The sequence below is a fragment of the Chiloscyllium punctatum genome, chromosome 22 (genome assembly GCF_047496795.1).
Source record: "Chiloscyllium punctatum isolate Juve2018m chromosome 22, sChiPun1.3, whole genome shotgun sequence".
Classification (NCBI taxonomy): domain Eukaryota; kingdom Metazoa; phylum Chordata; class Chondrichthyes; order Orectolobiformes; family Hemiscylliidae; genus Chiloscyllium; species Chiloscyllium punctatum.
Genome location: NC_092760.1, coordinates 93,554,646 through 93,580,290, shown reverse-complemented (window position 1 = coordinate 93,580,290; position 25,645 = coordinate 93,554,646). Strand labels below are relative to the sequence as shown.

Here is a 25,645-nt window from a genome sequence, read left to right as displayed (position 1 = left end):
AGCACGAGCAGCCAAGTTTCTGGTATGGAGACTGGTTCGAATGCAACGAGGGGTACGTTGGGTTCCAAGAGATCAATTGTGTTAGGGGATTCTCTAGTTCGAGGTACAGATAGACGTTTCTGTGGCCAGCAGCGATAAAGCAGAATGGTGTGTTGCTTTCCTGATGCCAGGATCAAGGATGTCTCAGAGGGTGCAGAATATTCTCACAGAGAGGGGCCAGCAAGAGGTCATTGTCCACATTGGAACCAATGACATAGGAAGGGAAAAGCTTGAGATTCTGAAGGGAGATTACAGAGAGCTAGGCAGAAATTTAAAAAGGAGGTCCTCGAGAGTAGTAACATCTGTATTACTCCCAGTGCTACGAGCTAGTGAGGGCAGGAATAGGAGAATAGAGCAGATGAATGCATGGCTGAGGAGTTGGTGTATGGGAGAAGGATTCACACTTTTGGATCACTGGAATCTCTTTTGGGGTAGAAGTGACCTGTACAAAAAGGACGGATTGCACTCAAATTGGAAGGGGACTAATATACTGGCAGGGAAATTTGCTAGAGCTGCTCGGGAGGATTTAAACTAGTAAGTTGAGGGAATGTGACCCAGGGAGATTGAGGAAAGAGATCAATCTGAGACTGGTACAGTTGAGAACAGAAGCGAGTCAAACTGTCAGAACAGGCAGGACTAATAAATTAAACTGCATTTATTTCAATGCAAGGGACCTAACAGGGAAGGCAGATGAACTCAGGGCATGGTTAGGAACATGGGACTGGGATTTCATAGCAATTACAGAAACATGGCTCAGGAATGGGCAGGACTGAAAGCTTAATGTTCCAGGATACAAATGCTACAGGAAGGATAGAAAGGGAGGCAAGAGAGGAGGGGGAGTGGCATTTTTGATAAGGGATAGCATTACAGCTGTACTAAGGGAGGATATTCCCGGAAATACATCCAGGGAAGTTACTTGGGTGGAACTGAGAAATAAGAAATGGATAATAACCTTATTGGGATTGTATTATCGACCCCCTCATAGTCAGAGGGAAATTGAGAAGCAAACTTGTAAGGAGATCTCAGCTATCTGTAAGAATAATAGGGTGGCTATGATAGGGATTTTAACTTTCCAAACATAGACTGGGACTGCCATAGTGTTAAGGGTTTAGATGGAGAGGAATTTATTAAGTGTGTACAAGACAATTTTCTGATTCAGTTTGTGGATGTACCTGTTAGAGAAGGTGCAGAACTTGAGTTTGTCTTAGGAAATAAAGTAGGGCTGGTTACTGAGATGTCAGTGGGGGAGCACTTTGGGGCCAGCGATCATAATTGTATTAGATTTAAAATAATGATGGAAAAGGGTAGATCAGATCTAAAAGTTGAAGTTCTAAATTGGAGAAAGGCCAATTTTGACGGTATTAGGCAAGAACTTTCAAAAGCTGATTGGGGGCAGATGTTCACAGGTAAAGGGACGGCTGGAAAATGGGAAGCCTTCAGAAATGAGATAACGAGAATCCAGAGAAAGTATATTCTTGTTCTGGTGAAAGGAAAGGCTGGTAGGTATAGGGAATGCTGGATGACTAAAGAACTTGAGGGTTTGGTTCAGAAAAAGAAGGAAGCATGTGTAAGGTATAGACAAGATAGATCGAGTGAATCCTTGGAACATTTTAAAGGCAGTAGGAGAATACTTAAGAGGGAAATCAGGAGGGCAAGAAGGGGACATGAGATAGCTTTGGCAAATAGAATTAAGGAGAATCCAAAGGGTTTTTACAAATACATTAAGGACAAAAGGGTAACTAGGGCAAGAATAGGGCCCTTCAAGAACAGCAAGGTGGCCTTTGTGTAGAGCTGCAGAAAATGGGGGAGATACTAAATGAATATTTTGCATCAGTATTTACTGTGGAAAAGGATATGGAAGTTATAGACTGTAGGGTGATAGACGGTGACATCTTGCAAAATGTCCATATTACAGAAGAGAATAACTAAAAAGGGAACATGCAAAGAACAAGTAAGGTACGAAGGTAAACTGGCCAAAAATATAAAGGAGGATAGTAAAGGCTTTGATAGGTATGTGAAAAGAAAAAAAAATGGTTAAGACTAAGATTGGGCCCTTGAAGACAGAAACGGGTGAATTTATTACGAGGAACAAAGAAATGGCAAAAGAGTTGAATTGCTACTTTTATATCTGTATTCACTGGGGAAGTCACGAGCAATCTCCTAGATGTAATAGTGGCTGAAGGACCTGAACTGAAGGGAATTTATATTAGGCAGGAAATGGTGTTGGAGAGACTGTTAGGTCTGAAGGCTGATAAGTCCCCAGGACCTGATGGTCTGTATCCCAGGGTACTGAAGAGGTGGCTCTAAAAATCTTGGATGCATTGGTCATCATTTTCCAATGTTGTACAGATTCAGGATAAGTTCCTGCGGATTGGAGGGTGGCTAATGTTGTACCACTTTTTTAAGAAAGGAGGGAGAGAGAAAACAGAATTATAGACCGGTTAGTCTGACCTCAGTGGTGGGAAAAATGCTGGAGTCAGTTATAAAGGACAAAATTACGACACATCTGGAGAGCAGTAACAGGATAGGTCAGAGTCAGCATGGATTTATGAAGGGGAAATCATGCTTGACTAATCTTCTGGAATTTTTTGAGGATGTAAGTGTGAGGTGATTCACTTTGGTAAGAGTAATAAAAAGATGGATTACTGGGCTAATGGTAGACTACTTGGTAGTGTGGAAGAGCAGAGGGATCTTGGTGTCCATGTACACAGATCTCTGAAAGTTGCCACCCAGGTAAATAGTGCAGTGAAGAAGGCATATGGCGTACTGGCTTTTATTGGTAGAGGAATTGAGTTCCGGAGTCCTGAGGTCATGCTGCAGTTGTATAAGACTCTGGTGCGGCCGCATCTGGAATATTGTGTGCAGTTTTGGTCGCCATACTATAGGAAGGATGTGGAGGCACTGGAACGGGTGCAGAGGAAGTTTACCAGGATGTTGCCTGGTATGGTAGGAAGATCCTATGAGGAAAGGCTGAGGCACTTGGGGTTGTTTTCATTGGAGAAAAGAAGGTTTAGGGGTGACTTGATAGAGGTGTACAAGATGATTAGGGGGTTAGATAGGGTTGACAGTGAGAACCTTTTTCCACGTATGGAGTCAGCTATTATAAGGGGGCATAGCTTTAAATTAAGGGGGGGTAGATATAGGACTGATGTTAGGGGTAGGTTCTTCACTCAGCGAGTCGTAAGTTCATGGAATGCCCTGCCAGTAGCAGTAGTGGACTCTCCCTCTTTATGGGTATTTAAGCGGGCATTGGATAGGTATATGGAGGATAGTGGGTTAGTGTAGGTTAGGTGGGCTTTGATCGGCGCAACATCGAGGGCCGAAGGGCCTGTACTGCGCTGTATTCTTCTATGTTCTATGTAACTCTGAAGATGGACAAGGGAGATCCAGTGGATGCAGTATACCTGGACTTTCAGAAAGTCTTTGATAAAGTCCCACATAGGAGGTGAGTGAGCAAAATTAGGGCATGTGATATTAGGGGCAAAATATTGACATGGATTGAAAATTGGTTGGCTGACAAGAAAGAAAGATAGGGATAAACGGCTCCCTTTCGCAATGTCGGGCGGTGACCAGTGGTGTGCCGCAGGGATCAGTGCTGGGACCGCAGCTATTTACAATGTACATTAATGATATAGATGAAGGTATTAAAAGTAATATTAGCAAATTTGCTGATGACACAAAGCTGGGTGGCAGGGTGAAATGTGAGGAGGATGTTAGGGGAATACAGGGTGACCTGGACAGGCTAGGTGAGTGGACAGATGCATGGCAGACGCAGTTTAATATGGATAAATGTATGGTTATCCACTCTGGTGGCAAGAACAGGAAGGCAGATTACTACCTAAATGGAGTCAAGTTAAGTAAAGGGTAAGTACGAGATCTAGGTGTTCTTGTACATCAGTCAATGAAAGCAAGCATGCAGGTACAGCAGGTAGTGAAGAAGGCTAATAGCATGCTGGCCTTCATAACAAGAGGAATTGAGTATAGAAGCAAAGAGGTTCTTCTGCAGCTGTACAGGGCCCTGGTGAGACTGCACCTGGAATACTGTGCACAGTTTTGGTCTCCAAATTTAAAGAAAGACATTCTGGCTATTGAGGAAGTGCAGCTTAGGTTCACGAGGTCAATTCCCGGAATGGTGGCACTATCTTACGCTGAAAGATTGGAGCGACTGGGCTTGTATATGCTTGAGTTTAGAAGGCTGAGAGGAGATCTAATTGAGACATATAAGATTATTGAAGGATTGGACACTCTGGAGTCAGGAAGCATGTTTCAGCTGATTGGTGAGTCCTGAACCAGAGGACATAGTTTAAAAATAAGGGGTAGGCCACTTAGAACAGAGTTGAGGAGAAACGTCTTCACCCAGAGAGTGGTGGGTGTATGGAATGCTCTGCCCCAGAAGGCTGTGGAGGCCAGGTCTCTGGATACTTTCAAGAAAGAGTTGGATAGAGCTCTTACGGATAGTGGGATCAAGGGTTATGGGGATAAAGCAGGAACAGGATACTGATTGAGGATGATCAGCCATGATCATAATGAATGGTGGAGCTGGCTCGAAAGGCAGAATGGCCTACTTCTGCACCTATTGTCTATAAGAGGAGGTGCTGGATGTCTTGAAACACATAAAAGTGGATAAATCCCCAGGACCTGATCAGGTGTACCTTAGAACTCTGGGAAGCCAGAAAAGTGATTGCTGGGCCTCTTGCCGAGATATTTGTTTCATTGATAGTCAACAGGTGAGGTGCCGGAAGACTGGAGGTTGGCTAACATGGTGCCACTGTTTTAAGAAAGATGGTAAGGACAAGCCAGACAACTTGTCCTGACCAGTGAGCCTGACGTCGGTGGTGGGCAAGTTGTTGGAGGGAATCCTCAGAGACAGGATGTATGTGTATTTGTAAAGGCAAGGATTGATTAGGGATAGTCAACATGGCTTTGTGCGTGGGAAATCATGTCTCACAAACTTGATTGAGTTTTTTGAGGAAATAACAGAGAGGATTGATGAAGGCAGAGCAGTCGATGTGATCTATATGGACTTCAGTAAGGCATTTGACAAGGTTCCCCATGGGAGATTGGTTAGCAAGGTTAGATCTCATGGAATACAGGGAGAACTAGCCATTTGGATACAGAACTGGCTCAAAGGCAGAAGACTGAGGAAGGTGGTGGAGGGTTGTTTTTCAGACTGGAGGCCTGTGACCAGTGGAGTGCCACAAGGATCGGTGCTGGGTCTTCTACTTTTTGTCATTTACATAAATGATTTGGATGTGAGCATATGAGGTACAGTTAGTAAGTTTGCAGATGACACCAAAATTGGAGGAGCAGTGGACAGTGAAGAGGGTTACCTCAGGTTACAACAGGATCTTGACAAGATGGGCCAATGGGCTGAGAAGTGGCAGATGGAGTTTAATTCACATAAATCGAGGTGCTGCATTTTGGAAAAGCAAATCTTAGCAGAACTTATACACTTAATGGTAAGGTCCTAGGGAGTGTTGCTGAACAAAGAGACCTGGCAGTGCAGGTTCATACCTCTTTGAAAGTGGAGTCACAGGTAGATAGGATAGTGAAGAAGGCATTTGGTATGCTTTCCTTTATTGGTCAGAGTATTGAGTACAGGAGTTGGGAGGTCATGTTGCGGCTGTACAAGACATTGGTTAGGCCACTGTTGGAATATTGCGTGCAATTCTGGTCTCCTTCCTATTGGGAAAGATGTTGTGAAACTTGAAAGGATTCAGAAAAGATTTACAAGGATGTTGCTAGTGTTGGAGGTTTTGAGCTATAGGGAGAGGCTGAACAGGCTGGGGCAGTTTTCCCTGGAGCGTTGGAGTTTACAAAATTATGAGGGGCATTGATCGGGTAAATAGGCAAAGTCTTTTCCCTGGGGTCGGGGAGTCCAGAAATAGAAGGTATAGGTTTAGGGTGAGAGCGGAAAGATATAAAAGAGACTTATGAGGCAACGTTTTCACACAGGGTGGTACATGTATGGAATGAACTGCCAGAGGAAGTGGTGGAGGCCCGTATAGTTGCAACATTTATAAGGCATTTGGATGGGTATCTGAATAGGAAGGGTTTGGAGAGATATGAGCTGGGTGCTGGCAGGTGGGATTAGATTGGGTTGGGATATCTGGTCAGTATGGGCGAGTTGGACCGAAGGGTCTGTTTCCATGCTGTACATCTCTATGACTCTGTGACTCTAATCCCCTTATTTCTAGCTTCTCCTTATATTTTAGAACATAGAAAAGTACAGCACAGAACAGGCCCTTTGGCCCGTGATGTTGTGCTGTGGTTTAATCCTAATGTAAAATATAATAACTTAACCTACACACTCCTCAACTCACTGCTGTACATGTGCACGTCCAGCAGTCGCTTAAATGTCTCTAATTACTCTGCTTCCACCACCACAGCTAGCAGCGCATTCCATGCATTCACAACTCTCTGCATAAAGAACCTACCTTTGACGTCTCCTTTATACCTTCCTCCTAATAGCTTCAAATTATGACTCCTCGTACCAGTCAATCCTGCCCTGGGGAAAAGTCTCTGGCTGTTGACTCTATCTATTCCACTCATTATCTTTTATACCTTGATCAGGTCTCCTCTCTTCCTCCTTCTCTCCAGAGAGAAAAGTCCGAGCTTATTCAACCTTTCTTCATAAGGCACGCTCTTCAGTCCAGGCAGCAACCTGGTAAACCTTTGCACCCTCTTCAAAGCCTCTGTATCTTTCCTATAAGGGCGACCAGAACTGGACACATTCCAACTGTGGTCTCACCAGGGACTTGTATAGCTGGAGCAAAACCTCGCGAATCTTAAATTCGATCCCCCGTTAATGACAGCCAAAACGCCATATGCTTTCTTAACAACCTAATTCACTTGGGTGGCAACTTTGAGGGATCTATGGACTTGCACACCCAGATCCTTCTGTTCCTCCACATTGCCAAGAATCCTGTCGTTTATCCTATAATGACATTTGAATTCCACATTCCAAAATTCATCACTTTGCATTTATCCAGGTTGAATTCCATCTGCCATTTCCCAGCTCTGCATCCTGTCTATTTCGCGCTGCAGCCTGCAGTAGTCCTCGATTCTATCGGTGACACCTCCAACCTTTGTGTCATTTGCAAATTTACGAACACACCCCTCAACCTCCTCATCTAAGTCATTTATAAAAACTACAAAGAGCAGAGGCCCAAGAACAGAGCCCTGCGGGACCCCACTCAGCACTGACCTCCAGGCAGGATACTTTCCATCTACAACCACCTTCTCTGCCTTCTGTCAGCCAGCCAATTCTGAATCCAGATAGCCAAATCTCCCTGTATCTCATACTTCCTGACTTTATGAATAAGCCTACCATGGGGAACCTTATCAAATGCCTTGCTGAAGTCCATATACTCCACATCCACTGCTGAACCTTCATCGTACTGTCTTGACAGCTCCTCGAAGAACTCAATAAGATTTGTGAGGCCTGACCTACCCCTCTCAAAGCCATGCTGGTTGTCTTTAATTACACTATGCTTTGCCAAATTGTCATAAATCCTATTTCTCAGAATCCTTTCCAAAACTTTGTTGACCACAGACGTAATTGCCAGGGATTTCCTATTACTCTTCTTGAAAAGAGAAACAACATTCGCCTCCTTCCAGTCCTCTGGTACGACTCCTGTGGAGAGTGAGGAGGCAAATATCCTCGCCAACGGCTTAGCAACCTTCTTTCTCGCTTCCCGGAGCAGCCTAAGATAAATCTGGTTTGACCCTGGGGACTTATCAATCTTAATGTTTTTCAAAATTTCTAGCACATCAACTTCATCAATCTTGATCTGGTCAATACTGTATCCCAGCTCCTCAAAGTTTTCATTCACTACAAGGACCCTTGGTGAAAACAGAAGCAAAAACTCATTTAGGGCTTCCTCTATCTGCTCAGACTCCACGCACAAGTTCCCTCCGCTATCCCTGATCAGCCCTAGCTTCTCCCTGATCATTCTCTTATTCCTCACGTATGAGTAAAATGCCTTTGGGTTCTCCCTAATCCTTCTTGCCAAGCTTTTTTCATGCCCCCTCCTGGCTCTCCTCAGTCTATTTCTGAGCTTCTTTCTAGCAAGCCTTATACCCTCTAATCCAGGCAGCATCCTGGTAAACCAGAATTGAACTCACTTAATCCTCATCCTCATCCTTTCTCTATCTTTTTTAAAAGAAGCCCTTATTGTATGTTTTTGTATTCCTTGTTAGTTTGCTTACAATTATTTCTCCCTCTTTATTATCGTTTTAGTCCTATTTTGGACGCTGAATTTGTCCCCGTCTCGATCAAATTGATCGATTTCTTGCTCAGAACCTGCCAAGTTGAACTTCATATTTGAGCCACTTCCCATTTCGTATCACTTTTGCACCATTGATGTATGGTGAGTGTTATGACACTGGGTAAACTCTCCTGCTTCCTGTAAACCAGCAACACAGAAAAGATTTATCCTGTGCAGTAATCTGTGAAAATTCAAGCGGCGAAGAACAATTTAAAGTAAAAAATGAATAACGTTATTTCTTAAAATATAACAGAGAATAATTAATTAACAACTATTACAACTCCTCTCAAAGCTATCTTTTACCTTCCCTTCTATAATACTAGTCCAATAAAACTCCCGATTATGATTTACAAAACAGAACTTCTTATCTCAACCAGCTTTCGGTTTTATCTATATTCTGGTTGTCTTTTCTTCTTCTTGGGGATTCTGCTTCACAGGTGCTGATTGATAAAGGTAGCTTTTAAGAGAGCTCATTTTTCAGACAGTTTTTACATGCTGGTAGCTTGGCAGTTCTCCTCTCAACTATTCAAGTTCCCCCGGTCTTTTATACCCCCAAAAAAACATCGAATTGGCTTTTAAGATTGTCAGTATACTAAATTCAAACTGGATTGGAGTTTGGTATTTTTCAGGGTAATTTAAACTGATTGCCTTAATTCAAATCTGTTTTGTCATTTCCGGGTGACCAGCTACACTAGTGCACCAGCTACTGGGGTAACATATTACATTGTATCTTTTTTCAGAACATTTAGTGCTGTCAGGTCGTTTTTGCTAGCTTTTAACTCTCTTAAAGGTACAGTACACCCACATCTTAATAGCATGAGACACTAACAATTCGTTGTGAGTTAGGTCCCGCTTGAAACTCATTTCATCAGAATTATATATCAAGTTATATGAACTGCTAAGACTTAAGACTAATATTATTTTGGAAAATTGAGCTAAAATGTTGTTCTGTGGAATCTTTGCTTTAGTGTTTATTTTATTTTGCTTAATAAACCAAATCTATAGTCTGTAGTCTAAGATGTTCTCTTCCTGTGTGGTTAGTCCATTGATGCCAGTTTTGGCTTGTGGTGGTAATCCAGTGTGTAACTCTGGCAAAGATTCCTTTTCTGACTTGTTGCTTCTGGTGTAAGCTCATTCTTTGGTTTGTTAGCGATTTAAAGGTGAGGAGTAATAATGTTTATGCTTCTTTGATTGCAAGTCTTTCCATAAACAATATATCATAAAAAGTAACGATGGATTTTTCCATGCTTGGTACAAAAATAGGGCTTGACCCAAAGAAAAGCAAATTAGATTTTGATGAAGAACAAATTGACTTTTCATTAGAATGTTGAGAGTTATAATGTTTAGAATATTTTGGATTGTCTCAACTGTTTTGCTGGAATTTGTCATAATTGTCAAAATTCAAGCAGAGTTTAAAGAGTAGGTTGTTGGATTTAGATTAGTCTGCAGCCTCCTCTTTACATGCGACATCACAAAAAATAATTTTTTTTCAGCTTTGCATTTGCAGCATATGGGTCAGGCAAGGAAAAGCCTCAAGAAAAAAAGTTGTGCAGTTGTAATAATCAGTTAATGCAATGTAGTGGAGTACGTGTTCTGACAAGTGCTCTCTTCATTTACAAGAACTGTGGCTTATCTGTGGAAATGTATATTGGCATTGGGCATGCAAAGTATCTATACAGGTACATACAATAAAGAACAATACATCACAGAACAGGTCCTTTGGCCTTCCGTGCCCATGCAGCCACACTTTACCCTTCCATACCAAAGCTGTCTTCGTTTACAGGATCCATATCTTAAGAGCAATCTTATAAACTTCTATTAGGTCACCCCTCAACCTCCTGCTTTCCAGTGAAAGCAAACAAAATCTATCCAACTTTGTTAATAACTGAAATCCCCCATTCCAGGCAATATCCTGGTGAACCTTTTTTGTACCCTCTCCAAAGCATCCATATTCTTATGGTAGTGCGGTGACCAGATCTGTATGCAATATTCCAAGTTTTGCCTAACTAAAGTTTTATAAAGCTGCAGCATACCTTGCCTATCCTTATACTCAGTGCCCCTTCCACTGAAGGCAAGCATGCCAAAGCCTTTTTTGCTACCTTATCTACCTGCGCTGCCACCTTCAGTGATCTATGGACCTGCACACCCAGATCCCTCTATCATTATTCCTCCGAAGGGTTCTGCCAAACTCTGTATAATTTATGCCTGTATGTGACTTTCCAAAATGTATTACCTCACATTTGCCTGGATTAAACTCTATCTGACATTTTTCTGCTCATGCTTCCAACTGATGTATATCCTGCTGTATCCTGTGACAATCGACCTCACTATCCACAACTGATCACTCTTTGTATCAACTGCAGTTTGCTAATTAGACCAACTACGCTTTCCTCCGAATCATTTATGTAGATCACAAGCGTAGAGCATAGAACAGTACAGGCCCTTGATGTTGTGTTGACCTTTTATCCTACTCTAAGATCAAACTAACCTATCTACTCTACATTTTACTATCATCCATGTGCTTATCCAAGAGTTGCTTAAATGTCCCCAATATATCTGATGGTATCACCATCGCTGGCAGTGCATTCCGTGCACCTACACTCTGTGTAAAAGAACTGACCTCTGACATCTCCCCTAAACCTTGCTCCAATCACCTTAAAATTATGCACCCATGTGATAGCCATTTCTGCCCTGGGGAAATGTCTTGGACTATTCGCTCTATCTATGCCTCATCATCTTGTACACCTCTATCAAGCCGCCTTTCACCCTTCTTCGCTCCGCTGAGAAACGTCTTAGCTGCCTCAACATTTCTTTATAAGACATGTCCTCCAATCCAGGCAGCATCCTGGTAAATCTCCTCTGCACCCTCTCTAAACCTTCCAAATACTTTCTATAATGAGGCGACCAGAACTGAACACCATATTCCATGTGTGGTCTAACCAAGGCTTTACAAAGCTGCAACGTAACCTCGCGGCTCTTAAACTCAATCCCACTGCTAATGAAAGCCAACACACCAGACACCTTCCGAACAACCCTATCAACTTGGGTCGCAACCTTCAAGGATCTGTGGATATGGACCCCAGGATCCCTTTGTTCCTCCATGCTGCCATGAATCATGCCTTTAACTCTGTATTCTGCATTCAAATTTGCTCATCCACAATGAATCACTTCTCGCTTTTCCAGGTTGAACCCCATTTTCCACTTATCATCCTAACCCTAACCCTGTTGCAACCTACAACACTGTCCACCAACCTTTGTGCCATCAGCAAACTTACTAACCCACCCTCCCACTTCCTCATCCAAGTCATTTATAAAATTCACAAAGAGCAAAGGTCCCAGAACAGATCCCTGCAGAACACCACTGGTTACTGAGGTCCAGGCTGAATACTTTCCATCATCTACCACCCTTTCTCTTTTATGGGCTAGCTAATTCTATATCGAGACAACCAAATTTTCATGTATCCCATGCCTCATTAGTTTCTGAATGAGCCTACCATGGGGAACTTTATCAAACTCCATGCTAAAAACCATGTACACCACATTCACTGCTCTACCTTCATTAATATGTTTTGTCACATCTTTGAAGAATTCAGTAAGGCTTGTGAGGGGTGACCTTTTCAATAATTTGCTGACCACAGACATAGAGTCATAGAGATGTACAGCATGGAAACAGACTCTTCGGTCCAACCCGTCCATGCCGACCAGATATCCCAACCCAAACTAATCCCACCTGCCAGCACCCGGCCCATATCCCTCCAAACCCTTCCTATTCATATACACATCCAAATGCCTCTTAAATGTTGCAATTGTACCAGCCTCCACCACATCCTCTGGCAGCTCATTCCACCACCCTCTGTGTGAAAAAGTTGCCCCTTAGGTCTCTTTTATATCTTTCCCCTCTCACCCTCACCCTAAATCCTAAATAACATGGAATTGTGATCACTATAATTCAAATGCTCTTCCACTGAGAGAACTGATACTCGACCTGGTTTGAGGCCAAGCACCAAATCCAAAATGGCTTCCCCTCTAGTTATCCTATCTACATATTGAGTCAGGCTTCTTTCCTGGACACACCTGACAAAAACTGCTCCGTCCAAACTCTTTGAAAAAAGGAGCTTCAGATTAATATTAGGGAAGTTAAAATCACACATGACAACAACCCTGTTACTTGTGCACCTTTTTAAAATTTGCCTCCCAATCTCCTCCTCTGTGTCTGTGTGTCTCTGTTGCTATTGGTGAGCCTGTAGAAAACTCCCAATAAAATGACTGCTGTCTTCCCATTTCTTACTTCCACTCCTACGGATTCTGTTGACAAACCGTCCTCAATGATCTCCCTTTCTGCACCTTGATACTATCCCTGATTAGCAAAGCCATTCCCCACCTCACTTTTACCTGTCTACCTCCCCCACCCCCCAGTTCCCTTTGAAACATCTAAACCCGAGAACATCCAACAGCCATTCCTGCTCCTGTGATACCCAAGTCTCTGTAATGGCCACAATATCATAGTTCCAGGTACTGATCGATGTTATATGTTCATCACCTGTATTCCTGAACAGTCGAGGTCTCAGCACTCAACCCAGTGGAACAACACGAGTTACAGCCCTCCACTCTGTAAACCATCCTTCACTGCTACCCTCTGTCTCCTATGACTGAGCTAGTTCTGTATTTTTCTGGAGAGGACTTGAATTGTAACTGAAAAGGTGGAACAAGACACAACTGTGGACGGAAGCAACATTTTCGGGTTTGGTGGAGTGAAAAATGTGAAATGTGATGAAAACAAGCAAAGAAAAGGAAATTGGGAACAAGTAAAAAGAAAGCAAAGATATTATTTTGCATCCTGTGTAGTGATGTAGAATCCGGCAGAAACTTGCAACATGGAAGGTTTATTTCCATTGTGTTAGTACGTGATCATTCCACACTGTTTTGAGAATTAATGTGCTTTTTTCATTTAGAGTTGACAAAGACTTTCATATTTACTTGATTATCTTAAATGTTTGTATATATTCATTCATAATTTTGTCTGCACAAGTACAGACTAAACAAAAGTATCATATTGTGGACACTAGAAATCTGAAATAAAAAACAGTGCTGGAGAGTCTCAGCATGCCTGGCAGCATCTGTGGAAGAATCAAAGTTAACATTTCAAGTCTGATATGATTTGAAGAAAAGTTGTATTGGATTTGAAATGTTAAATCTGTTTCTCTTTCTACAGGTGTTGCCAAACCTGCTGAGGTTCTCCAACATTACTGCTTTTATTTCTTACTTTTAAACTTCTCTGTATTCCTACCTCGTGTTCAAAATTTCTTTGTTATTTAGGGTGTAACTAGGTCTCATCAATGTGAACTGAACTATTAACAAAAACTCTCAAAACTGTTTTCATTCTCTTAATTAGGCAGTGCAGCATCAGCTTGGAGGGAAGGAAACTTCCAGCAGTGATTTACAGTCGATGGTTCACATTCTGACCAAAAAAGTCGAGGAGAATGAGGAAAGCTTCAGTCTCCTCCAGGAGCAGGTGGACAATTTGAAGGACCAGCTCAACAAAGAGAAAATCCAGTATCAGGAGAAGGAAGCAATGTACATGAAAAATGTGAGTATACATTGTTATAACCCACTGGGGTAACATGTTGTACATCAAACCCCACTGTTCCAGAATTGTACCAAATGCTAATATTTTTTAAAGGTACACCCAGTGCCTTGATTGACCTGACTTTCAGATCAAAGTTGATAGAAAGCACAGACTATGTTTCCGTAACAAGCAAGAATGATTATTTATTATGTGTAATTAGACAACAAATAAACAATATAAAGCTTTGACATATGACATAGCTGACTAAAGCTATAATCTCCTTAAACTCCCCCTTTATGTGTGCACATACACTCATTGATAAACAAATAGGGAAAATAGATTATTGGAGCAAGTAGAAAAAAGCTGGAGAGTCAATTCCGTGGTGTTTGCTTCCCAATTCCAACGTTGAGATGATCATTCACATTTTTCACTCCACTCAAGCCTAAAATGTTACTCCCAATCAAGTCCATAGTAATGCCTTGTTCCACACTCTCAGATACAATTCAAGCTCTCTCAAGAAAGATATAGAACGTGCTTAGTCATGGGAGACAGGTTGTAGCAGTGGAAGGATGGTTTTTATAACGGAGGGCTGTGATTTATGGTGTTCTACAGGGATCAGTGCTGAGACTGCTGCTGTTGGTGATCTACATAAAAGATAAGGATTTGGAGGAAAACGTAGCTGGTCTAATTAATATGCTTGTGGATGTGAGTTTACTCGCTGAGCTGGAAGGTTCATTTTCAGACGTTTTGTCACCATATTAGATAACATCTTCAGTGACTCTCCGGCCGAACCACAGCTGATGATTCCTGTTTTCTATTTATATGTTTGGGTTTCTTTGGGTTGGTGATGTTAGTACCTGTTCTTTTTGTCAGGGTGGTAAATGGGGTCCAAGTCAGTGTGCTTGTTGGTATAGTTCTGGTTGGAATGCCATGCTTCTAATATGTTACCTAGTATGGTGACGAAATATCTGAAAATGAACCTTCCAGCTCAGTGAGCAAACCTACATTCAGAACCTCTGAGCTACAGATCTTCTCAAAACTCACTAAGTTTGTGGATGATACAAAGATTGGTGGAGTTGTGGATAGTAAGGAGGATTGTCACAGGATACAGCAGGATATGGAGATCAGTTTGAGGCATGGCAGAAAAATGGCAAATGAAGTTTGATTGAGACAAATGTGAGGTGATGCTTTTTGGAAGGTCAAGTGCAGGTGGAAGTTATATGGTGAATAGCCGGACCCTCAGCACACTGTTGTCCTTCCCTGGAAGCTTTCACTGGTTTGTAAGGAATACGGAGCAACTGATTCAAAGAGCAAAGAACAAAGAAAATTTACAGCCCAGGAACAGGCCCTTCAGCCCTCCAAGCCTGAGCTGATCCAAGTGTACTGTCTAAGGTTGTCGGTCAATTCCTAAGCACCTGTATCCCTCTGCTCCCCACCTACTCATGCATCTGTCCAGATGCAGCTTAAATGAATCTACCATGCCTACCTCTACCACCACCTGCTGGCAACGCGTTCTAAATACCCACCACCCTCTGTGTGAAGTACTTGCTGTGTGTATCCACCTTAAACTTTCCACCTCACACCTTTTGAAAGCGTGACCTCTCGTTATTGAATCCTTCACCCTGGGGAAAAGCTTGTCTCTATCCACCCTGTCGATACCCTTCATGATTTTGTAACCCTCAATCAGGTCCCCCCCTCGGTCTCCTTTTTTCTAATGAAAATAAACCTAACCTACTCAACCTCTCTTTATAGCTAGCACCTTCCATACCAGGCAACATCCTCGTAAACCTTCTCTGCACTCTCTCCAAAGCATCCACATCCTTTTGGTAATGTGGCGACCAGAACTGTACACAGTATTCTAAAGTCTTATACAATGTTGACATGACTTGCCAGCTCTTATGCTCAATACCCCTGTCCAATGAAGGTAAGCAAACTTATATACCTTCTTGACCACTCTATCCACCTGTGCAGAAACCTTGAGGGTACAATGGACCTGCATTCCCAGATCTCTCTCCCCATCAACTTTTCCCAAGGCTCTTCCGTTCATTGTATAATTTGCTCTAGAATTAGTCTTGCCTAAATGCATCACCTCACATTTGTCTGGATTGAAATCCATCTGCCACTTTTCCGCCCAACTCTCCAGTCTATCTATATTCTCCTATATTCTTTGACAGTCCCTTATGCTTTCTGCTACTCCACCAATCTTCGTGTCATCTGCGAACTTGCTGATCATACCAACAGTGCCCTCTTCCAGATCATTTATGTATATTACAAACAACAGTGGCCCCAACACTGATCCCTGTGGAACACCACTGGTCACCTTTCTCCATTCGAGAAACTCCCTTCAACTACTACTGTCTCCTGTTGCTCAACCAGTTCTTTATCCACCTAGCTAGAACACCCTGCACACCATGTGACTTCACTTTCTCCATTAGTTTCCCATGGGGAACCTTATCAAACGCCTTACTAAAGTCCATGTATATTTCATCAACAGCCCTTCCTTCATCTATCAACTCGGTCACTTCCTCAAAGAACTCTATTATGTTGGTAAGGAACGATCTTCCCCGCACAAAACCATGTTGCCTATCACTGATAAGCCCATTCTTTTCTAAGTATAAATAGATCCTATCCCTCAGTACTCTCTCAGCAACTTTCCCACCACTGACATCAGGCTCATTTACCCGGAATATCTCTACTTCCCTTCTTGTACAGGGGGACAACATGAGCAACCTTCCAGTCCTCTGGTACCTCACCTGTATTTAAGAATGCCACAAAGATAATTGTCAGGGCCCCAGCTATTTCCTCTCTTGCCTCCCTCAGCAACCTGGGATAGATCCCATCTGGTGTTGGGGATTTTTCCACCTTAATAACCTCTAGCCTACCCAGCACATCTTCATTACTTATGCCAAAGTGATCCAGACTAATCAAACTTCTATCTCTAATCTCAAGATTCATCATGTTCCTCTCCTCAGTGAACACTGATTTAAAGTAATTATTCAGAATCTCACCCATTCTCTCGGGTTCGACACACAGTTTTCCTTCATTATCCTTTAGTGGACCAATCCTTTCTCTAGTTACCAGCTTGCTTCTTATATAAGAATAAAATGCTTTGGGACTCTCCTTAATTCTGCTGGCTAAAGCTATTTCATCACCCCTTTTATCCCGCTTGATTCCTCGTTTAAGACTTGTCCTAATCTACTGATATTCCTCCAGGGCCCGTTCTGTTTTTAGCTGCCTTGATCTTATGTATGCTTCCCTTTTCCTCTTGGCTAGTCGTACAATTTCTCCTGTCATCCACGGTTCACGAATCTTGCCCTTCCTATCCTTTGCGTTCAGCAGGACATGCCTATCCTGCACTAGCTTTAACCTATCTTTGAAACCGTCCCATATCTCAAATGTGGACTTCCCTTAAAATAGTTGTGTCCAATCCACATTTCCAAGCTCCAATCTAATTTTGATATAATTGGCCTTGGCCCAGTTTAGTACTCTTCCCTTAGGACCACTCTCTTCTTTATTCACGAGTATTTTAAAACTTACAGAATTCTGGTCACTGTTCCCAAAGAAATCCCCATCGCAACTTCTACCACCTGTTCTGGCTCATTTCCCAGTACCAGGTGCAATATGGCTCCTTCCCTCGTCGGACTATTGACATACTGCTCTAGAGAGCGCTCCTGGATGCTCCTTACAAATTCTACCCAATCCAGACCTCTGACGCTAAGTGTATCCCAATCAATGTTGGGAAAATTAAAATCTCCCATCACCACTTCCCTATTGCCACTATATCTTTCCATAATCTGTTTACCTATTTGTTCTTCTACCTCCCACTCACTGTTGGGAGGCCTGTAATACAGCCCCAATAATGTAACTGCACCCTTCTTATTTCTCATCTCCACCCATAATGCCTCACTACCCAAGACCTCCATTGTGTCCTCCTTTAGCACAGCTGTGATATCGTCCCTGACCAGCAATGCAACTCCACCCCCTCTTTTACTTCCCTCCCTGTCCTGCCTGAAGCGTCTATATCCTGGAATATTTAATTGCCAATCATCATGCCCTTCCTTCAACCAAGTCTCTGTGATTGCAATAACATCATACTCCTAGGCACCAATCCAAGCCCTAAGTTCATCAGCCTTCCACACTCTTCTGCTTGCATTAAAGTAGATGCATTTCAGGTTACCAGTTCTTTTTTGCGCTCATCTGCTCTCTGCCTACCCTTCCCTTGCTATCTTCATGTATCTTACAGTCTCCAGTCTCCAGTCTCCATCTCGCTGCCGACTTGTTTTCTCTTCTGGTTCCCAGTCCCCTGCCACATTAGTTTAAAACCTCCTCAAAAGCAGTAGTAAAAACTCCCTCAAGGACATTAGTTCCGGTCTGGTTCAGATGTAGACTGTCCATTTTGTAATAGTCCCACCTTCTCCAGAACCGGTCCCAATGTCCAACAAATCTGAACCCCTCCCTCCTACACCATCTCTCAAGCCACGTATTCATCCTGCCTATTTTTTCATTTCTACACTGACTAGGACGTGGCACTGGTAGTAATCCTGAGATCACTACCTTTGAGGTCCTCCTCTTTAACTTCTCTCCTAGCTCCCTGAATTCTTCTTTCAGGATCTCATCTCGTTTTCTGCTTACATCTTTGGTGCCTAGATGCACCAAGACAACTGGCTGTTCACCCTCCCCAGTTGATTGGTGACATCCCTGACCTGAGCACCTGGGAGGTAACATACCATCTGGGAGTCCTGTTTTCGGCCACAGGACCGCTTATCTGCTCCCCTTACAATAGAATCCCCAATGACTATGGCCTTACGAGTCTATTTCCCGCCCTTCTGAACAGCAGTGCCTGCCACGGTGCCACGGTCTTGACAACTGCTGCCCTCTCCTGGTGAGCCATTCACCCCAACTGTATCCAAAACGGTATACCTGTTTTGGAGGGAGATGACTGCAGGGGACACCTGCACTGCCTTCCTACTCTTTTTCTGTCTTTTGGTCACCCATTCACTGTCTCTGTCAGCAATTCTAACCTGCAGTGTGACCAGTTTACTAAACGTGTTATCCACGATCACTTCAGTGGGTCCATCCGCAGCTCCAGAGCCGTTGTGCGGTCAAACAGCTGCAGCTGGACACACTTCTTGCAAGTGTAAGAGTCCGGAACGTCAGCTGCATTCCTAAGCTCCCACATCAAGCAAGAGACACATGCAACAGGTCTGAGGTCCACTGCCATTGTAAACTTAGCTTTATATGAACTGACTAAAACCAAACAATGCACTTAAATATATGAAAAAGAAAGATAAGAAAGAAATAAAAGCCTTACCTTACCGAGTCATTTTCTTCCAGTTGGAGGAAGGGGGCAGGAGAGAGGGAGATACTACATGTGTAGTATCTCGGGTTTAGCCACTGCCCAAATATAAATTAAGCCCTTACCTTCCCGGCAGCTCTTGCTTCACCTCACCTTCTCTCCTCGCCGCTCTGTCAAAATGGAGGCCCGACTTCCGAGGTAAGTCCCTTTTTAAGTGGGAAAACTTACCCTTCCTGGCAGCCCTCGCTTCACCTCACCTTCTCTCCTTGCCGCTCTGTCACTTGAAAATTGTTTTGATTTATCAATTTAAAAGTGACACTTTTCACCAATTATTGCCGGAAAGTGAACTTCACTTTTAAACTGGATCTTTCATGCAGAACACAGGCAGTTGGGGAGAACAACAGCATGCTTTTCTGTGTCTTTCTCTCTGTGAGGTTGTGTCTCTGTAACTCGATTCCAGTTCCAACCTATGCAATTAAAGATGGAGATGAAGATGAATTTCTTCTCTGAGGGTTGTGAATTTGAGGAACTTTTTACTCTAGAGGGATATGGAGGCTGGTTTATTAGTATATTCAAGGCTAGAGGTGGATTTTTATGGAAAGGAGTAAGGGAATCGAGAATTATTTAGAAAAGGTAAGATGCTTTACCTTTGTGAAGCTGGTTGCAGAGTTTGCAACTCTGGGAACAATTGTTTGTATAAGAATTAATTACAAATGTGCCCCTTGAAGGTGTACTTGTGAATAGTGGAAAGTGCAATCAGCCTCACATTTACAGTAATAGCAATAATCTCCTTAATCAATGTCACCATGACATGGTGGAATCTTTGTTTCAGATTCGTGTGTTTCAAGAAATAATTCAAGCAAAGGAAAACAAACTTGCTGAACAAGCACAGAAGCATGAGCAAGAACTCTTCATTGTGGCCTCAAAATTAGATGCCAGTGCTGATTTTGAACAGGTTAACTACTTTTCATAACTTTTTGAAATAAGATTTTGCTATGTGTAATAAAAGGAATTTGACAAATTGTTATTCACATCCTCAAAAGTACAAAGCAGATTTTGTGTGAAAGATTCCATGAATACTGCTGAAGCTCCATTGAAGTAAATTGCAGCTACAAATTCTTCAGAACTATGCAATGTTCATTTTAAAATAACTTTTGTCTTGTAGGTTGATTTACTTGTGTTTGAGGAAGAGTCATACCAGACTCGAAGTGTTAATCTCTTTCTCTCTCGACAGATGTTGCAGAACTGCTGAGTTTTTCCAGCATTCTCTCTGTTTCAAAATTCCAACAACCGCAATATTTTGATTTTACTGAAGATTTTGAGATTTTGTGCAAAGTTGTTTATTTACAATGTTCTTTGTATATGAATTCTGATACATAGGTTATTTAATATATATTTTTGATGATTAAATTATCAAGTATTCTTAAGTTATAAAGTACACACAATGCTAGAAGCAGATTTTCAGTCTGTTAATTTGACATTGCCGTGTGTGTGATTTTGCAACTATGTTATGTGATGTAAAAAAAACCTTTCTAAAATAAATCTGAAGTATAAAGGGGCTTAGCAATCTTTGTTCAGGATTCTCTTAAGGTTGTCATTCAGGTTCAGTTGGTAGTTAGAAAGGCGAATGCAATATTAGCATTCATTTCAAGACGGGTAGAATGCAATAGCAGCGATTATACTGCTGAAGCATGCAAGTCTCTCATCAGACTGCATTTGGAATATTGAGCGCAGTTTTGAGTCCTGTATCTAAGGAAGGATGTGCTGCTGATATTGGAGGGGCTCCAGAAGTGGTTAACAAGATGATCCCGGTGATGAAGGACTTGTCTGAGGAGGAGGAGTGGAGGACTCTGGATCTGTACTCAGTGGAGTTGAGAAGGATAGTGCATGATCTTGTTTAAAATTATAGAATACTGAGAGATCTAGATAGACTGGACATGGAGGAGATGTAGTAGGAGAGACTAGTACCTGAAGGCACGGCTACAGAGTGAGGGGATGAACCTTCAATTCTGAGATGAGGAATTTCTTCAGTGAGTGGTTGATGAATCTGTGGAACTCATTGCTATTTATTGAGTCTATCTAAGACAGATGTAGATAGGTTATTAAAGGAATCAAAGGTTATAGGGAGAAGGCAGGAGAATGGGGTTGAGAAATATATCAATCATTACCAAATGATGGAGCAGACCCAATGGGGCTGAATCATCTAATAGTATTTGTATGGTCCTGTGGTCTTAATATAGACAACGGATTGTCATAAATAAGCAAACCTTTCATTACTTAGGATAATTGACAGCAATTTTTAACATAAAGTGAGATGAGGACCTACTGATCGGAGTGTTTTGATTATAAATGTTGCCACTGACATAAGGATTTCAAGATGCATTACAACTTTTATTTTATTGGGGATCCTCATTTTTCACTTGATTCCTTCAGTTGTTGAAAGCTCTCAAACAAAAACTTCATGAAAAGGAGGAAGTGCTAATGGGAAGGACGCAGGTTGTGGATGTGCTGCAGAAAGAACTTGATGGGAGAGACCAGAAGATACAGGTGAGGAGAGAGGTACCTGCTGCTCTGTGAATTGGCATTAATGATCTCTGCAGTTGACCAGCTGAAAGATTTCATTTCAGCTTAGTACAATATAATTTAAAGTGACATCTGTGGAATATAGCTATGTAATAAGCTTTTCTTTTGAAAATGCACTCTATCAATATATTTAGTTAATTTCACTTGCTTGTGTTAACACTTAATAATGGAATTGTCTATGTAATGAGTTCTAATGAGGATTTCTCAGATGAACAAATCCCAGTGGCACTGTAATTCCATATTATGACCATGAAATGGCACTGTAACACCATGTTTCTGGAACACATTGAAAAACACCACGTGACATTTGTCAATGGATTAAAAGAAAAGAGTCTTCTATGCTTATGATGTAACTGAATCCCTATGTATAATACTGCTGTTAATTACTTCAGGTGAAAATTATAGTTGCTCTTTTGTCTGTTGGCTCATTGTTCATTTCATATATTCTATATTGCTATTAAGGAAGACAATTTTTTTGTATTTAAACTTAAGGTTTATAGAGGTCCTTTTGGTTTGTATTTTTCATTGAAAGAAAATTAAAACATTATTTTAAAATTTTCAGGAGATTATTGAAAAATTGAAACTTGTGCAGTTAGAAAAAGACCATCTTGAGGCTAAACTTGATGCTGAAAAGCATGTGATGAGAGCCCAGGTGAGAGATTTGATGGAAAGACACGAGATGGATTTGAAAACAATGAGAGAGAAACACAGCATGCAATTGCGAGCTATTGAGGAGAAACATGAAGATGAACTAGCTGAGAAAGAACAACATCAGTTAAAACTTCTGAAGCAACTGCAAGATTTACAAGCCCATGGTAATGCTTCTGTAATATTAGAGACAACTGCTACTATTGATAAACAGAAGATTGGGGAATTAGAAGGTAATTGGTTGCGATTTTCTGAAGTTATCAATATGAAAGAGATGGTTCATCTTGTGCAGTATTTCTTTAACTTATCTAAATAGCTTATGATTTAATATGATGCTGTGGTAAAGACATTGCTTAAATATGTAATTTACATGACTTAACAACCGAATAAAATAACATAGTTACTGTCACATTGCTGTTGGTGGGCTCCCGGGTCATTAACTATGGTCCACGAAGGGTTACAAATGTCTGTCAACTAGAGAGATGGGACAGGTGATTAGGGGGGTTACCACTGTGTTTGTCAAGCATGACAAGGCCAGGAGTCTGGTTTATATGATCAGGAAGTAGGTTTGCTCACTGAGCTGGGAGGTTCATTTCCAGACGTTTCGTCACCCTACTAAATAACATCTTCAGTGGGCCTCAGACTAAGCAGTGTACATGATTATGCTTTCTATTTACACGTTTGGGTTTCTTTGGGTTGGTCATGTTATTTCCAACGATTATGTCATTTCCTGTTCTTTTTCTCAGGGAATGGTAGATGGGGTCTAACTCGATTTGTTTGTTGATAGAGTTCCGGTTGGAATACCATGCTTCGAGGAATTCTAGTGCGTGTTTCTGTTTGGCTTGTCCTAAGATGGATGTGTTGTCCCAGTCGAAGTGGTGTCCTTCCTTATCTGTATGTAAGGATGCTAGTGAGAGAGGGTCATGTTGTTTTGAGACTAGTTGGTGTTCATGTATCCTGGTGGCTAGTTGTATGCCTGTTTGTCCAATATAATGTTTGTTACAGTTCTTGCAAGGTATTTTGTAAATGACATTAGTTTTGCTTGTTGTCTGTATAGGGTCTTTCAAGTTCATTAGCTGCTGTTTTAGTGTGTTGGTGGGTTTTCATTTTGGAGATGTCTATGATGTAGGAGAGAGTGGCTAGGGTTTCTGGACGTGTTTTGTCTGCTTGTTTGGGTTTGTTGCTATGAAATCGGCGGACTGTGTTCTCTGGGTACCCATTCTTTTTGAATACACGGTATAGGTGATTTTCCTCCGCTCTGCTTAGTTCCTCTGTGCTACAGTGTGTGTTGGCTTATTGAAATAATGTTCGGATGCAGCTTCATTTGTGGGTGTTGGGATGATTGCTTCTGTAGTTCAATATTTGGTCCGTATGTGTTTTCCTGTAGACGCTGGTTTGACGTTGCCCATTGGCTGTTTGCTCTATTGTGACATCTAGGAATGGCAGTTTGTTGTTGTTTTCCTCCTCTTTCGTGAATTTTATGTCAATAAGGGTATTATTGATGGTCATGAAGGTTTCCTCTAATTTGTAACAGGGCTGTTTATATCAAAGGAGCCCTGTTTACATCAATCGACATTAACCTGGCCAAGGAAACACTGACTACACTATTAGAAGACCCAATGATACGTACACCAAACACCACTAACTTCATCAGCAAGGACAGTACCATCAAGCTACTGGACCTATGCCTTGCCACACACTTCACCTTCAACAACAAAACCTACAAACAAACTAATGGAGTACCCAAGGGATCTCCGATATCAGGATTCTTAGCAGAGGGAGTAATGCAGAGACTTGAACAAACAGCTCTGCCAACCATCCAACCCAAGCTTTGGGCCCACTACGTGGATGACACCTTTGTCATCATGAAATGAAACATTTTGCTGTCAATCTGGAGTCATGTGTTGGCCAGACCATTAAGGATAGCGGTTTCATTCCCTGAAGGACATTACCGAACCAGATGGGTTTTTTCAACAACCAACAATGGATTCATGGTCATTGTTAGCCTCTTAATTCCACGTTTCTTTTTATTGAATTCAAATTCCACCATTTGCCACGGCGGGATTTGAACCCAGATCTCCAGAACTTTGCCTGGGTGTGTGGTTTAGCAGTCCAATTTGTTAGTGTGTATTGTGAATAGCTGAGGTCCTAGCACTGAACCCGCGACACCCCACTCCTCACTGCTTGCCACTCTGAAAAGGACCCATTTATCCTAACTCTGCTTCCTGTCTGCCAACGAGTTCTCTATCCATGTCAATACATTACCTCGAGTACCATGAGCTTTAATTCTCATTACTAATCTATTGTGTGGAACCTTGTTGAAGTCCATTTGGAAGTCCAGATACACAACATCTAATTCATCATTGTCTACTCTATTGGTTGCAATGTCAAAAAATTCCAAAAGATTTGTCAAGTGTGATTTTCCTTTAGTGAATCCATGCTGACTAGGATCGATTCTGTCACTGCTTTCCAAACGCACAGTTATTACATCCTTAATGATTGACTCCAGCATTTTCCCTACCACAGATGTGAGGCCAACAGACCTACAATTTCCCATTTTCTGTCTTCCTGTTTTTTTTTAAAAGCTTGGAGTTACATTACCTACCCTCCAGTCCATTGGAACTCTTCCAAAGTGCACAGCATGCTGGAAAATGATCACCAGTATATCTACTAGTTCAAGGGCCACTTCCTTACATACTCTGGGGTTGCAGAGCATTAGGCCCTCAGGCTGATGGGGTTTTAATCCCATTAATTTCTCCAATACCATTTCCTGAATAATCAGGATTTCTTTCAGTTTCTTCTTCATGCTTCAGCTCTGTTCCCCAGCATTTCCTGAACATTAATTGTGTCCTCCTTAGTGAAGACACATCCCAAGTATTTCATCAACTGGTCTGCCATCTCTCCATTATGAATTCACCTAACTCTAACTGCAAGGGACCTACGTTTGACTTCACCAGTCTTTATTTCACAGATCTATAGGAGCTTTAGCAGTGAGTTTTTCTTTTCCACAAGCTGACTTTTCATATTCTATTTTCTCTTTCCAAATTAAATCCATTGTCCTCCTCTGCTGAATTTTAAATTTCTCCCAGTCCTTGGGTGTGCTGCTTTTCCTTGCCAGTTTATAGGTTTCCTCTTTGTCCCTAACACTGTTCCACATTACAACAATATTAGTCAAGAACTGAAGACATCAAATTGGGAGTGACTGTCAGAGATTAATCTGTGTTTGACATGTGGGAGTCTTTT

The 25,645-nt window shown here is 41.9% G+C and overlaps 1 protein-coding gene across 12 annotated transcripts in view; it reads left to right on the top strand.

Moving 5' to 3' along the window:
- The window catches only part of LOC140493856 (uncharacterized), a 236,137-nt gene that overhangs the window by 35,326 nt on the left and 175,166 nt on the right, over positions 1–25,645 (top strand). For 11 of the 12 annotated variants that reach the window (XM_072592839.1, XM_072592848.1, XM_072592846.1 and 8 more), the window contains 4 exons: positions 13,702–13,896; positions 20,004–20,126; positions 21,605–21,718; positions 22,317–22,635. In XM_072592839.1, coding sequence (XP_072448940.1) covers positions 13,702–13,896; positions 20,004–20,126; positions 21,605–21,718; positions 22,317–22,635 — 751 coding nt within the window. The remainder of the gene's footprint in view (positions 1–13,701; positions 13,897–20,003; positions 20,127–21,604; positions 21,719–22,316; positions 22,636–25,645) is intronic. The other variant, XM_072592842.1, reaches the window with a different exon arrangement.